The 16,096-nt window shown below is 40.8% G+C and overlaps 2 protein-coding genes across 2 annotated transcripts; both read right to left on the bottom strand.

Moving 5' to 3' along the window:
• Positions 1–471: 471 nt before the first annotated feature.
• Positions 472–3,144, bottom strand: LOC137806164 (uncharacterized). Its single transcript, XM_068606150.1, has 3 exons — positions 2,845–3,144; positions 1,753–2,601; positions 472–1,617 (listed from the first exon to the last, which is right to left on the bottom strand). Exons 1-3 carry the CDS (start codon positions 3,142–3,144, stop codon positions 472–474), a joined length of 2,295 nt encoding a protein of 764 aa, XP_068462251.1.
• A 66-nt stretch (positions 3,145–3,210) lies between these two features.
• On the bottom strand, positions 3,211–5,061 carry LOC137806156 (uncharacterized). Its single transcript, XM_068606138.1, has one exon. The coding sequence runs from the start codon at positions 5,059–5,061 to the stop codon at positions 3,211–3,213; it is 1,851 nt and encodes a 616-aa protein (XP_068462239.1).
• Positions 5,062–16,096: the final 11,035 nt, after the last annotated feature.

The raw sequence follows: 16,096 nt of genomic DNA, 5'->3' as shown, positions 1-16,096 counted from the left end.
CGCATCGCACCCGTACACCAAGATAAACGGGGTTTCGTGGGTTCCTGACTGTTCAGTGGTATGATATGCCCATATTATACGGGGAACTTCCTCAGCCCAAGATCCTTTGGCCTTCTCCAATCTCCTCTCCAAACCTCTTAATAAAACCCGATTAGCTGACTCCACCTGCCCATTCGTTTGTGGGTGTTCCACAGAAGCGAACACCTGTTGAGTTCCAACATCCTCGCACAGCTTCTTCAACAGGTGACTTGCGAACTGAGTCCCGTTATTTGATACCAAACGCTTGGGCACACCGAAACGACACACAATATTCTTCCACACGAAATTCTGAATCTTGTGCGCGGTGATCTGGGCTACTGGTTCTGCTTCAATCCACTTCGTGAAGTATTCGACTGCCACAACCAAATACTTCATCTGCCTAATCGCCAATGGGAAGGGTCCCAGAATATCGATTCCCCATGTGTGGAAAGGTCAGGGACTGTAGATTGACTTTAACTCTTCCGGGGGCGCCTTGTGCCAATCGGCGTGCTCCTGGCACTGCTTGCAACGTTGGGCATATCTCTTGCAGTCTTCCCTCATTGTCGGCCAATAATAACTTGCATGGATGGTTCTTGTCGCCAAGGCTCGACCTCCGATGTGACTCCCGCAAATCCCCTCATGGAGCTCGGCCATAATTCTCGTGCACTTCTCTCCATGCACACATACTAAAAGGGGGTGTGTGAACCCAAACCTGTACAACTCGCCATCGATGAGGGTGAACTTGCTGGAGTTCTTTTTTACCTTCCTAGCTTCCGTCGGGTCCATTGGGAGTACGCCATCTGCCATGTAGCGCTGGTATGGCGTTATCCATGTGTCCGGCTCGTGGACGGCGCAAACTTGTGTCATCTTTGTCTCTCCCACTGGATGCGCTTTAACCCTTGGCGTCCTCAAGGTCTCCTGAGATAGAGACTTATGACCCCTCGCCATCCCTTCCCTTGACTTGCAGACTTGGAGAACTTGGTGGTCCGCCACGAACGCTCGAGGTGTCTTCAGGGTTTCTTGTATGACGGTCCTCTGCCTGCCCCCCTTGCCCGAACTGGCGAGCTTTGCTAGCAAGTCAGCTTGGGCGTTCTGCTCTCTTCGCACATGCACTACTTCGAACAAAACACAAGACCTCCTCAACTCCTGCACATACTCCAGATAAGCTGCCATCTGCGGATCCTTAGCCTGGAACTCACCAGTTACTTGGCCTGTGATTAGCAATGAATCGCTCTTGGCCATCAGCACCCTTGATCCCATCTCCTTTGCCAACAAGATACCAGCGATCAAAGCCTCATATTCCGCTTGGTTATTGCTGGCTTTAATGGCAAACCTTAGGGACTGTTCTATCAACACGCCGTTGGGTCCTTCCAGAATTATCCCGGCCCCACTGCCCAACTGGTTAGAGGACCCATCCATTGAGAGCACCCAACGAAAACCATCTCCGGCGTTCTGCACTGTTTCAGAAGACAGTTCGACCACGAAGTCAGCGAAGATTTGTCCCTTGATCGGTCCCCGGGGCTCATACTTGATGTCGAACTCCAACAACTCTACCGCCCATTTTACCATTCTTCCAGCCACATATGGTTTCTTTAGAACCTTCTGGATAGGTAAGTCGGTCATCACCAACACTGTAAAACTCTGGAAGTAATGGCGCAACCTCCTCGCCGAAAACACTACTGCCAGTGCTGCTTTCTCCAAAGCCTGATATCTCACTTCTGGGCCCTGCAACACCTTGCTGACAAAATAAACGGGTTTCTGAATTTGATCTTGGTCCTGGACGAGCACCGCACTCAGCGCCTTCTCGGTTACGGCGAAGTATAACCTGAGGGGCGCTCCCATTTGAGGTTTGCACAGAACCGGCGGGCTCGCCAAGTACTCTTTGAGTTTCACGAAAGCCTCTTCACACTCATTCGTCCAGACAAACCTATTATTCCTTTTCAAGCACTGGAAATACGGGTGACCCCTCTCTCCACTAGCAGACACAAATCGCGACAGGGCGACCATCCGACCTGTGAGCTGCTGCACCTCCATAACCGTAGCAGGGCTCCTCATCGCCAAAATGGCCACACACTTGTCAGGGTTTGCTTCGATCCCTCTTTCGGTCAAGAGAAAACCTAAGAACTTTCCCGGTTCCATGCCGAATATGCACTTCTCAGGGTTCAGCTTCAGTTTGTATTTGGCTATCGTAACGAACAGCTCATCCAAATCGGCAATATGCTGGTTTTTTTCCAGGGGTGTTACGACCATATCGTCAACGTAAGCTTGTACGTTCCTCTCAAGCATAGGTGCAAGCACTTTATCCATCAGTCTCTGGTACGTGGCCCCCGCATTCTTCAGCCCAAAAGGCATCACCTTGTAGCAATAGCACGACTTCTCCGTCATGAAGGCAGTTTTTTCCTCGTCGATGGGGTGCATCTTAATTTGGTTGTACCCCGAGAATGCGTCTAAGAAACTTAACAACTTACACCCTGCTGCGCTGTCCACTAGGGCGTCTATACTTGGCAAAGGATAGGAATCCTTTGGACAGGCTTTGTTTAGATCTGTGAAGTCGACACACATTCGCCATTTCCCATTGCTCTTCTTTACCAATACAACATTGGCGAGTCATTCCGGATACTGTATCTCCTTGATGTGGCCCGCCTCGAGGAGTTTTTGTGTTTCATCTCTGATCGCTTGTCTCCTTTCTTCATTGAATTTTCTTCTTCTTTGTCGGACTGGTCTGACTTGAGGGTCCATTGCTAGATGATGACATAAAAAATCGGGGTCGATTCCCGGCATATCCGAGGCAGACCACGCGAACGCGTCCAGATGCCTGCCTATCACCTTGGCGATCTGTTCCTGTGTCTCGCCGTCTAAAGTTTTTCCCAACTTAAAAGTTTTGCCGCCGATCTCCCTTTCGAGCCAATCTCCAACTGGCCGAGGCCTCTTCTCACTAGCGAGCAATGCTCTCACAATGCTTGACTCCCTGGCGGATTCTGGGCAGTTTTCCTCTTCCTCTACTCCAGCGTTGCTCTCAGGCCTCGGCTCGACATCTTCCATGGTTACGTCGCCCTTGGTGGCTGCTTCCAATGCCACATCCATAACCACGTCGCCTTTGGCGGTCCCCTCTGACACTGTATCCATAGCCCGTCGGCTTTCCTGCGCATTCCCCACACCAAGAGGTGGTGTTGTGGTCACATGGCACACTGATCACCTGTTCTTGAGGCTGTTTTCGTAGCATCTCTTTGCCTCTTCTTGGTCAGATCGGATGGTGACGATCACCCCTTCCATTGAAGGTAATTTAACCTTCATAGGCCTCGTGGAGGGTACAGCTCCTATCCTATTGAGTGTTGGCCTTCCCAATAGGATATTATATGCTGAGGGGGCGTTCACGACAAGGTAGTTGATTTTCTCCGTGCGCGAGGCGGCCCCATCTGTGAACGTTGTTCTTAACTCAATGTATCCCCTGACTTCGACTTTATCACCCGCAAAACCGTATAAGCAGCCTCCATATGGCCTCAGCTGGTCCGTAGATAGTTGTAGCCTTTCGAAGGTCGGCCAGAACATCACGTCTGCCGCGCTCCCTTGATCGACCAAGACCCGATGAACCGTTCTCCCTGCCGTGACGAGCGAGATCACAATGGGATCGTTGTCATGCGGCACAACATCCCTGAGGTCTTCCTTAGTGAACGTGATGTCCACATCGGGCGAATGGTCCTCAAAAACTTCCACTGACATTACGGACCTCGCATACCTTTTACGCTGCGACGCCGTACACCCGCCACCCGAGAACCCACCAGCTATGGTGTGGATTTCACTGAGAACGGGCGCCTCGTGCTGCTGCCCCTCACTGCCCCCCGGTTGCGAGCCTGATGGTCGTCCCGCCTGTTTCTCCACCAAGTAATCCTTCAGGAAACCATTCTTCACGAGCTCATCCAACTGATAGCCAAGCGCCAGACAGTTGTTAATATGGTGCCCGAATGCTTCGTGGAATTCGCACCACGACTCCTTGCGAGGTCCCAACACCTTGTCAGCTTTAATTGGCGGCCTCAACCTATCGGCTATGTTGGGTACCGCAATCAGATCTTTAAGTTCCATCACGAAGTTGTGCCTCGGCGGCTTGCTTGCTTCTCTCCCTTCCTCTACTCGACCCTTAGGTTGGGTCCTCCGTGGCTCGTAAGCGCGTTTCCTGTCAAATTGTTTCCTTTCTATGACGGCTTGGTGAACCCGAACAGGTTGCGTGCGTATCTGTACCTTGGGGCGTGCTGGCACAGTGGTTGTGCATTTCTCGTACGTTTCACCTTCTGAGGCAATATGTTCTACCGCTTGTCGCCTTATCTCGGCGAAGGTTTTGGGGCGACTGCGGTTAAGCGTTTTACTGAAAGATCCGGGAAGCACCCCCTTCTTGAATGCGTATACAATCATGGGTACCTCCTTGGTGCCTACTTTCACTACCTGTGCCCCAAAGCGGCTTATGTACTCTTTTAGGGTTTCGCCTTGGAACTGCTTGACGTCGAAAAGATCGTACGAGACTGGGGCGGGAGTTCTGTTGGCTAGGTACTGCTCTCTAAATAGTTGTGAAAGTTGGGCGAAGGACGTGACGTGGCCCTCTGGGAGGCTAATGAACCAGCCCATGGCCATCCCTGTCAGGGTGCTCATGAAAAGCTTGCACCTAGCGGCGTCTGAACCACCTACCAGCAACATCTGTGTGTGGAACGCCGTGAGGTGTGCTTCGGGATCCTCCATTCCCGTGAAGGTCGCTTTGGGTCCTGTGAACGTATTGGGAATTGCCGTCTCCAAGATTGCCTGTGAAAATGGTGTTGTGAATTCCCTGGGTGGGGATGCAGCCTCCGGTTCGTCTCTGCCACGCCATCTATGGCGTAACTCCTCGTTGGTGCGGTGGAGTTCCTCGCTTCTTGCTTGAGAAGCTGTCAGGTCCGCCAGCATGCGCTCCTGTTCTACTTTCGAGGCTGCCACTGCGTCTTGTAGCCCGTGCACCATGCCCATGAGCTGCTGTAGGGTCATCTCTTCACTCCTAGCGCGTGCTGGTCGGGAGGTCATGGCTCTCTGGGGATCCTCTCGACTTATCTAAGTGTTGGAATCTGGAACTGAAAGCTTGTGTGGTGGAACCGATGTTTATATCGGCCCCACGGTGGGTGCCAGATGTTCTGGCCGGTTGACCTGGGTCGTCTTTATGCGTGGCTTTGTTCTAACGAGCAAGGGCACCTTCGTTCTGCCTCGTCTGTGTGTACCTGAAAAAGAAGAACAAAGGGGCGCCCTCGCGGCCGTTTGCACTCCGACGCTCAAGTCAGCTAGCGAGAAACACCAAAGTAACTAGAAACTGTATAATAATCTCAACAACAGGAACTGTGTGACTAAACTGTGTGGCCCTAACTGCCTTGTCTCCACAGCTGGGTGTGCCGTCAAGAACAACTAGGGACTACTGTTCTGAATGACTTTATGAAAACTAGGTTAAAACTCATGCAACTGTGAAAAAACGTCCCTCTCTAGGGCTTATTCGTGCCCTATATATAGGTGAAAATCTAGGGTTTACCTCTGCGTTGCTTGCTATTATCTAGGGTTCCTTGGAGAAGGTCCTTGCGCCGCTATCTTTAGGATCTTAGCGTATCTGGCCCATGGACTTCCCTTATCTGGAGTGCAATGTATAACCTTATGGCCACTTGGGCTCTAACTTGAGCGCTGTATTTCTCGCGCCATCATACTGTTCGAGCGCCCTAATTAAACACGTGTCATGCATGCAGCCTTCCCTGGATACCTTTAGTGAGCACGTGGGCATTGCCACGTGCCCTTTTGACTCGATCATTTATTCTGTGCAGAGGGACCCACAGTACCGCCACCCAACTTAGGGTTATCCCATCGTGTGGGCCCCCTCTCTGTGAAATGCTTACGTCATGCGGGTTGACTCTTCGGGCGATGTCTTACTCAAGCGATGTCTTACTTAGGCGATGTCTTACTTAGGCGATGTCTTAGGCGATGTCCGTTTAAGCGATGTCTTTTCTCGGATAGTGACACGTCTCGGCGAGAACCGATTACGTACACTGTAGAATGCCGCTTCTACATGCGGCGACTATGTTGGCTTCTTGACCACCTACCCTTCTCTTGTCCACGTCATCATACCTGATGACCCGGCCGGTACAAGAAAGATGAGGAAAGTTAATGAAGGTAGTTTTCCAGGTAAGAGAGGTGAGTCACAATGGACTACTTAAATACCAAGTCTTGCCTTAGCCAAAAACTATCCCTCAAGATCTTCACACAAATCTTTCTCTTGGTAAATCACTTAAAACACAATGAGGATGTAGAAATCAAATTTTTAATGCAAGAAACAATGCAAGCTATCTAACAACCCAAGCAAAATTATCAACGCTTAAAACAAAACTAAACAAAAGCAATTAAGCGAAGTTAAACAAAAGCAATTAAGCGAAGTTAAACAAAAGCAATTGGCGTAATTAAAGCAATTAACAAATGCTAAGCTTGAAAGTTTAAGCTAGTCGGCCCTAGGTGAGGCTTCTTGGACACTTGGAGCCCTTGAAGACACACTCACCATCTAATTGCGTGATTAACAAGTAATTAACAAGAGTTAAATTGCAAAGAAATTAAATGGCACTCCCTTTGTTGTTTTTCTAATTGCACTCCCTTTGTTGTTTCTTCTTTGTTGGGCCTTCCAAGGTGTGTGGTGTATTTAGTATGTGTTTGTTGCTGCCCCTTGCCTTTGATCCTCTTGGGATTAGGTAATTAAATTCTTCAATCCAGCACCTATTAAGCAAAACTAGACTCCCCTCAAGTCAATTCCCTCTTAACAAGTACCAATTGATAATTAATCCACCACCAAGCTTAGAGGTCAAAGAAATAAAGCAAGAAACAAATTAATTTGAAAAAAACAGTACCACAAAAATGGAATTAAATGTGACACAACTTAGAAAGAGTTCAAATGAAAATTAGACAAGCAAATAAAAAGGCACTCAAAGAAATGGATCGCACACAAAAAGGAACCTATGGAATAACACTAGATTTGATTTAAAAAACAAAAAACAACACCACTGAAACAAAATGTTGTGGTCCAGAATGCGTGACTTTCACAGATTTATGCTGAGCTAGCTCTTTAATATTTGCTTCTGAAAATTGATACTCAAACAAATCAAGATCTTAAAAAAAATTTGGCGTTGGTTTCACTCCAAACGCATGCACAAATTAATTTTAATAATGTTTTTTAAAAACAGTGCTCAGAACCGCCAGATGTAGTGTCAGGATTGCACACTTTTTTTGTCAGATTTATCTTTTTTTTCTATTTCTTTTTTTCAACTAATTCTTTTTTTGTTCTTTTGCTAACACCTCAATCTAGTGAAATCCAGAGGCTCATAATTTTCTTATGTTGTATTTAATTTTCATAAGCAAAATCAGCCAAAACAGAATGGTGGAAAACAGAGGATTCTGAAAATCTAGAATAAAAAAACAGAATGATATACTAACAAAAAGACAATGGAATTAGTGTAATAGAATTTGTGTGGATCTAGCACACAAATATGAATTCAAACTAAAAATTAAAAAGCACCAAAGGATCAAAACAAAGCAGATTTCAGATCAAGCATTCAAACAAAAACAAGAAACAAATAAACCAAGAAAAGTACTACTAGGATTTGTTGACAAATATGGAAACACATAACTTAGACAAAACTTATGGATTCATAAAATGAAAAGACTCAAGAACATCATATGACCCAAATGAAATTTCAAGCAAGACTCAAATACCTAAAAATAAAAATAGCAACACAAAGATATCAAGAATCCTACACAATATTGAAAATAGATGTTCAAGCACAATTTTGAACAAAACCCACCGATTGAAATGAATAAACAAGCATTCAAATCATATTAAAAACAGAAAAACAGCAAGACAACTTGGAATAAAGATGAACAAATTGGAGAAAGAAGAACTCAAAAAGAAAATTGCAAAGAGATACTCATCTTTGAAGAACCATAGCTCATGATACCAAATGATGGCATTCCTATGAGCTCTTCTTTGCGTTTTGGTGATGAACTTGCGGAAGCTAGTGGGGGAGATGAAGCAAGGCCTTCCTAGGAAGTATGGGTGCCTTGAAGGTGCATGAGAGTGGGGAATTGGGGAGGTTCGGCCAACCCCTTTGAAGGTGATGAAGTGAAGATTTAAACCTAGATTCTAGGCAAAGAGTAGTGTATGGCTCAAATTTGGCAGCATAACAATACTCTATTCAATCTTACCAAAATGAGAGCCAAGCACCTCCTTATGTAGGATTGGAGGGCTGGAATTTGAAGAGCCAAATACAAATGAAATGCTAGCCAAATTACATGCAAGTGTGAGCACATGGAAGCACATGGCACATGGGAGCACATGGGATGGTGGCTTCCAAAATTCAGCACATGTGAGGTAGGTTCTAGAATTCTTCCATGTGCTAGGAGTTCTAAAACCTTATGCTCCACTTAGGCTAATTGTGGGCTGGACCTAAGTTTAATTAGGAGTAGGAAACTCTAATTAAACTTAGGTTAGCATTTTAGGTACCACTTTGCATGTTTCAACACATTTACAAAAATATTTAAACTATGCTACTTTGACTAGAAAAATAAGAAAAACTATGACACACTAGAGTCTATGACATGTAAAATGTGTCCTCTTGACCCCTCTTTGACTATGACTCTAGTGGTTGCCTCAAGGTAGCATTTTGGTGGCCTCTCAAAGGGTTGGTGCTCGGGCCTCTTCCATTAGGATTTTCTTAGGACTTGTGTGTTAGATCATTTGGGCAGTTGAGACGAAATTATACCTTTGGTAGAGTTTACTTATAATAATAGTTACCAAGCTAGCATAGGAATGGCTCCTTTCGAGGCATTGTATGGAAGAAAGTGCAGGACACCTCTGTGTTGGTTTCAGGATGGTGAGAGTGTGTTAATTGGACCAGAATTAATACAACAAACCAATGAGAAAGTCAAAATGATTCAAGAAAGATTGAAAACATCTCTCAGCAGGAAAAAGTCTTATGCATATCAAAGAAGAAGACCTTTAGAATTTTCTACGGTTGAGCTTGTTTTTTTTAGAGTTACACCGTTCACTGGTGTAGGAAGAACACTTAAATCCAAGAAATGGACTCCTAAGTTCATAGGACCTTATCAAATTCTCAGGAGAATAGGTCCTGTGGCTTATGAAATTGCTTTGCCTCCTCCTTTAGCTAACATTCACAATATTTTCCATGTATCCCAGCTAAGAAAGTATGTACCTGATCCCAACCACATTCTAGAGTCTGATTCCATCCAAGTTAAAGAAAATCTGTCATTTGAAGTGAAGCCAATTAGAATTTTAGATTCACAAGTGAAACAACTTCATGGAAGAAATATTCCCATGGTGAAAGTATTGTGGGATCTCATCTCTGGAGACTCCACTTGGGAAATTGAAGAGGAGATTTGAGCATCATACCGTAATCTCTTTCTTGGTAAGTTCATTTTCGAGGACGAAATTTTTTGTAGTTGGAGATAATGTAAGAGCACTTTTTTTAAAAAACAAAACAACCCCATGCACCTGCACACATATTTTTTTCTTTTTCAAAAAGCTACAGAGCCTCCCTCGTGCCATTTTCTTCTTTCTCTCTCTCTCTCTCTTCATATTCTCTTCTCTCCCTCTCTCCTAATTTTCTCTCCCAATCTTCATCTATTTTAGAATCTGATCGGACCACGTTGTAGCTGTCGAGTTAAGGAACATTTATACCCGATCAGATTTTCAAACATAGTAAGTTCATTTTTGCTATAAAGATCCTTTGTTCTCTTTTTTTCCTTAGGATTTAGTCATCAATCTTGGTGGGGTCAGCTGAGAAGTTTAATCCTCTCAACTTATTCTACTATATACTTAATTTTTGTTCTGTTTAGATAACTTGCATTAGGTTCGTAAATCTTGAAGCTTATCCAGACTATGGGGAATAAAATTATAGAAGTTGCTTGGAAAGTAAGCAATTAAGGTAAGGGAAGCTAAATTTAATTTTTAATAGTACCCTAGGATAAAAGATCTGAATGCGGAAGGGACGTGGTCCAAATATTCAATTTCTCTTGCAGGGATGTTGTGTGTTTATATATTGTGTTGTTTGTTTATGTATTATTTAAATTTGTAAAAATATTAGATTTTGATGGTTTAATATTTAAGTGTTGTTTCTTTTATGTTAATTAAGCTTTTGAATGTTGTGGATCGTGTTTGGAATGATATTGTATGATGAAATGGTGTGGAATTGAATTCATACATTTGGAATAATGTATGGACTGATGTTTGTTGTGTATTAAGTATTGATGCCTATGTGGTAACAGAGATCTCATAGACTAAGATATCAGATGGTGAGAATCTGATGGGGGAGTTCATGCACACTGTGACATATGAGATGCACGACTTGGGTTGTATTGAACTTACCGTGATCCTTTCTGTTGGATTCGCTGGTAATCTTTGAATCGGGGGTTAGTCTCTGGTAGGACTTACTTAATACGGGTCTTCCGGAATATGTTGTTTGTTGAATATTCTGAATGTGTAGATCCATGTGAGATCTATGTGATTGTTTTATTGTTGAGATTTGAAGAAAATTGAATAATTTGAGAAATTGATCCTGTAATTTGGTTTTCTCTTTTGATTTAATTGTGTATATTATAAAATTCTATTTTCACTAGCTTACCCTTGCTTTTTCTTGTTGTGTTTGAACTGCGATGACTGTACTACGTACACGAGCAGATGATCTTACAGGTGTCGAAGGGTATGAAGAGGTTTAGGGTTCATATTTTGAAACTTATATTGTAAATATTTGTATTTCTATATGTCTTAATCATGTATTAGGAATGTTTTGAAACACTCTAAATTTGTATAAAAAATGTAGAACGTGTATTTAAATAGTTAGATGTATTTTTGAGGTGTTACGGACAAAATATGAATGAATATGTTAGCCATTGTTTCAGTACTGTAACTATCTTAATTAATTTAAATGAAACTTTCATATGAATTAAGGAAGACTACAAGGCAATTTTTTTATTTATTGCATATGATAACAAAAATTTTTATAGCTAATTAAATACCAATTGAGAAACTATTTATCAATAGAAGTAAATTTAGAAATCAATAATTTTTTTAGTCTTTAAAATGATATCTAATTTAATAATTATAACAACTAATTATTTTTTTCTCTAAAATTAGTTTTTATTTAGTAATTTTTTATAGTAATTATTAATAAATATAATATTTTATCCTGATTTTTTTGTAAATAATGTATCATATTGATTTGTATTATAAATACTACAAGTTATTAACTATAATAGAAATATACCTATGAAAATAATAGAATTGATTAATAATATTGCTACTCAGGGGATTTATATATATATATATATATATTTAATTAATAATATTATTACTCATAATAATACTATTATATAACACTAAAAATAATTGTTGATCAAGAGTGAATAATTGCTTTGAAGAATTCAAATCCAAGTGTTTGATGAAAGGCTGGTGTTGCTTTTGTTTCTAGAAGGGATCTGGGTAGAATAGAATGTGAATCCACTCCTTTGTTGAATCTAAAACTGATGTGATTTAAAACCTTTTTGAAATCAAGTGTTTTTCCAACTAAGTGAAAAACAACTTGTTGTTTTGTCGAATCAACCGATTGTTTTACTCTTAGGAGTTTTGAAAAGGTTGAAAACTGTTTTAGTTTGGTTGACTAAACTGTCAAGCCAAACAATCAGTTGTTTTGTGGTTTCAACAAATTGTTTTTCTGAAAATCCTAACAAAATTCAGTTTTGGCTGTTAAATGTGCTTTAAATGCTTTTCAACTAAATACGCTCCTTCATTAATTGTTTTGACTAATCTTTGGAAAATATAAATGGCTTTTATATGTTTTCAAACAAGCAAGAGAAACAGATTTGAGTTTTTCAGTTGTAACAAAGTTGATTCTAAGATTTGAACATTCACATCAAGCTTTGGGTTTTCAAAGAGACTGGAATAGGATTGCAATTGTATTGATTTCAGTTTGTACTGTGAACAAGTGTAATCCCTTCTAAACCTACTTTATTTCTGGTGTTGTGTTGCCAAGAAGTGTTGCGTGTTCTTGAGGTGGTCAAGATCAATACTCTTGGTGTGTTTTGTCAAAGGGAGTGTGTTTCTTGAAGGATTCAAGGTCACTACTTTGGTGGTTTGTGTGTTGTAATCTGGTTTGATTGCTTAGTGGATTACCCAGTGGTTTTTTGGGGACTGCATGTAGCTCTTGGCTTAAGAGTGAACCAATATAAATTGTTGGTGTATCTCTCTCTTACTATGAACTCATTTTTTTTTCTGTTTTAAGCTTTACTGATATAAAAAATCAATTGTTTCGAAGAAACAACTGATTGTTTTTCTGTTGCTTTGTTGTTTAATTTCTTATATTCTTGGCTAACTTGATTCTTGTTTTGGATTCATACAAAAAAATTTGTTAAACCTCAAAAAGTTTTCAAAAACCCCTCTTAAACAATTCACCTTCCCTCTCGTTTAAGACCATATATTCTAACAATTGGCATCAAGAGCAAGGTACTTGAAAAATATTCAAGTTTGGTCCTAAAATCTTTTTTCTATGGCTGAAAAACTACCTTTTGGGGAGGGTGCCTCAATTAACAGGTCACCTTTGTTTTGCGGTTTGAATTATCGGTATTGGAAAGCTAGAATGAAAATCTTTGTTGAATCTATTGATCAAGGAATTTGGGATGCAATTGAAAATGGTTCTCTCATTCCTAAAATTGAAATGGTTGGATCTTTTACTAAAAAGTTTGGTCCCAATGAACTAATGAAGAAAGTAAAAAGGCCAAATTTGATTGCATTGCCAAGAATATCATAACATCTGCTGTAAACTCCAATGAATTTTTAGGATTTCGCAATGTGAATCAGCTAAAGAAATGTGGGACACTTTAGAAGTCATTCATGAAGGGAAAAATGAGAATGAAGAGAAAGTGCTTAGCATGCTGTTTAAGAAACTCAGAAAATTCTTGAAGAAAAGAATCAGCAAAAGAGACTCATCCAAAAGGTATGATAACAAAAACCCTATCAAGGTTAAAACTAAAAATTATGCATACCTTGAATATGGTGAGCATGGATATACTAAAGCTAAAAGACTAAACAAAGAAGAGAAGAAAGGAAAATCAAGAAAAGCCTGCAATGATGACTCATCAAGCATATCTTCAAGTGAAGTTGAAAAGGCCAATCTCTGTTTGATGGCTAAAAGGAAGATGATTCAAGCAGTGAAAGTAGTGTAAGTTCTTGTGCCTCCTTAAATGTTGAAAACTATAGTCAATTGCTTCAAGCGTTTAAAGAAACTCATGAAGAAGCTAACCGATTGGCTCTATTGAACAACCGTTTGAAAGGAATGAACAATTGGCTTGAAAACAGAGTCAAAGCACTGGAAGAAGAATTGGAAAATTCAAAAACAGATTTTGAAAATCTTGAAATGCCTTACAAAAACTCTTCTTGCAAGTGTGACTCTCTTGTTTGTGAAAACTGTGAATCTCTTGAAAAGAAGGTTCACTACCTTGTAAAAATTGTGTATAAGCTTTCAAAAGGTAAATCCAACTTTGAGAGTGTCTTGGCATCTCAAAATTGTGTTTTTGGAAAAACTGGATTGGGTTTTAATCCACAGAACAAGTTTTCAAACTCTTTTTCGAAAGTGCCAGAAAAACAACCGATTCAAAAATCGAAACAATCGAATGTTACATGTTTCTACTGCATGAAAAGAGGCCACTCGGTTAGGTTCTGTAAAATTAAGACATATTCTCTTCCTAAAGGTATTATTAGATGGATTCCCAAAAATTCTGAAGTTCCTAGTGATGAATGTAAATCAAAAGGACCCACATTTGTATGGGGACCAAATCTTTGCACTTGAACTTGCCTTTTGTAGGGAAAATTGATGGAAAACATGCAACTGTGGTACCTGGACAATGGCTATTCAAAACACATGACTGGAGATAAATCTAAGAGTGTGAACATCATCCTCAAACAAGAAGGGCATGTGACATATGGAGACAACAACAAAGGAAGGATTCATGGAAGAGGCTCTATAGGAGACAAGAGTATATTGTTAATCCATGATGCCTTGTATGTGGAAGGACTAAAGCACAACCTGCTTAGCATTAGCCAACTGTGTGACAAAGGTTATCAAGTCATCTTCAAATCAAACTCTTGTGAAATCTGCCTTCCCAACTTAAAGGAGGTAATGTTGATTGGTAAAAGAATCAGCAATGTTTATCTCTTAGATATCTCTTCTCCTTGTTCCATTGATTGTCTTCTTTCTAAACATGATGAATCTTGGTTATGGCATAGAAGAATAACTCACATGCACATGAATCACTTAAACAAATTAATCTCAAAAGATCTTGTGATAAGGTTGCCCAAGCTTAAGTTTGAGAAAGACCACATATGTGAAGCATGTCAAAAAGGGAAACAAGTTAAAAATTCCTTGAAACTTAAAAATGTTGTTTCATCTTCAAGACCCCTTGAGCTACTCCACATGGATTTGTTTGGCCCTTCAAGAACCATGAGTCTTGGTGGCAGCTATTATGCTCTTATTATTTTGGATGATTTTTCTAGGTACACATGGACATTTTTTTTGGAATCAAATAGTGATGCTTTCTCTACCTTCAAAAAGCTTGGTAGAGGTTTACAAAACACAAGGAACAACAGTATTGACTCAACAAGAAGTGATCATGGAGGGGAATTTCAAAATGAGAAATTCAGAAAATTATGTGAGAAGACAAGGATCTTGCACAATTTTTTTGCACCAAGAACTCTTCAACAGAATGGTGTAGTGGAGAGAAAGAATAAATCTCTTAAGGAGTTAGCAAGAACCATGCTAAGTGAATCCTCCCTACCCAAGTATTTTTGGGTTGATGTTGTTAGCACCTCTTGCTATGTGATGAATAGAGTGTTAATAAGGCCAATTTTGAGGAAAACACCTTATGAACTCCTCAATAGAAGGAAGCCAAACATTAGTCACCTAAGAGTGTTTGGATACAGCTGTTTTGTTCTGAATAATGGGAAAGAAAATCTGGGAAAGTTTGATAAAAAAGCGGACAATGGAATTTTCATTGGATATTCCTCAAATAGTCATGCTTATAGAGTCTACAACAAGAGGCTCATGATTGTAGAAGAATCTGTTCATGTGGTATTTGATGAAGTTGATCACAAAGTCTTAAAACCCTCAAAAATCAGCACTGAAGAGGATGAACAGAACATCATTATGCAGAAACTGGATTGTTGTCCAGAAAAACAACCTGTGAACTCCTCAATGGAAGGAAGCCAAACATTAGTCACCTAAGAGTGTTTGGATACAGCTGTTTTGTTCTTAATAATGGGAAAGAAAATCTGGGAAAGTTTGATGAAAAAGCGGACAATGGCATTTTCATTGGATATTCCTCAAATAGTCATGCTTATAGAGTCTACAACAAGAGGCTCATGATTGTAGAAGAATTTGTTCATGTGGTATTTAATGAGGTTGATCACAAAGTCTTAAAACCCTCAAAAATCAGCACTGAAGAGGATGAATAGAACATCATTATGCAGAAACTGGATTGCTATCCAGAAAAACAATTGATTGGTCCATGGAAACAACCGGTTGAAATTCTGCAGTAGAATGAGTTTCCTAAAGAATGGAGAATTCCAAGAGATCTGTCAGTGGAGAACATTATTGGGCAGATAAAAGAGTGTGTTTCTAAACATAGTTCTATCTCAAACTTTTGCAGGCATACTGCTTTTGTCTCTCAAGTTGAACCAAAATCAATTGAAGAAGCTCTTAAAGATGAAAAATGGGTGGATGCAATGCATGAAGAGTTGAATCAGTTTGCTATGAATGATGTGCGGTTTCTTATCCCCAAGACAGATGAGATGAACATCATTGGATCTAAATGGGTCTTCAGAAACAAGCTAGATGAGGTTGGTGTGATTACTAGAAACAAGGCAAGGCTAGTTGCCAAAGGTTACAATCAAGAAGAAGGAATTGACTATGGTGAAACCTTTGCTCCTGTTGCAAGATTAGAAGTTGTAAGGCTGCTGCTAGCTTTTGCTTGTATGAGT

This window comes from Phaseolus vulgaris, chromosome 11 (genome assembly GCF_000499845.2).
Source record: "Phaseolus vulgaris cultivar G19833 chromosome 11, P. vulgaris v2.0, whole genome shotgun sequence".
NCBI lineage: Eukaryota > Viridiplantae > Streptophyta > Magnoliopsida > Fabales > Fabaceae > Phaseolus > Phaseolus vulgaris.
The sequence above is the reverse complement of the archived record's forward strand: the minus strand, read 5'-3'. Positions and strand labels throughout refer to the sequence as shown.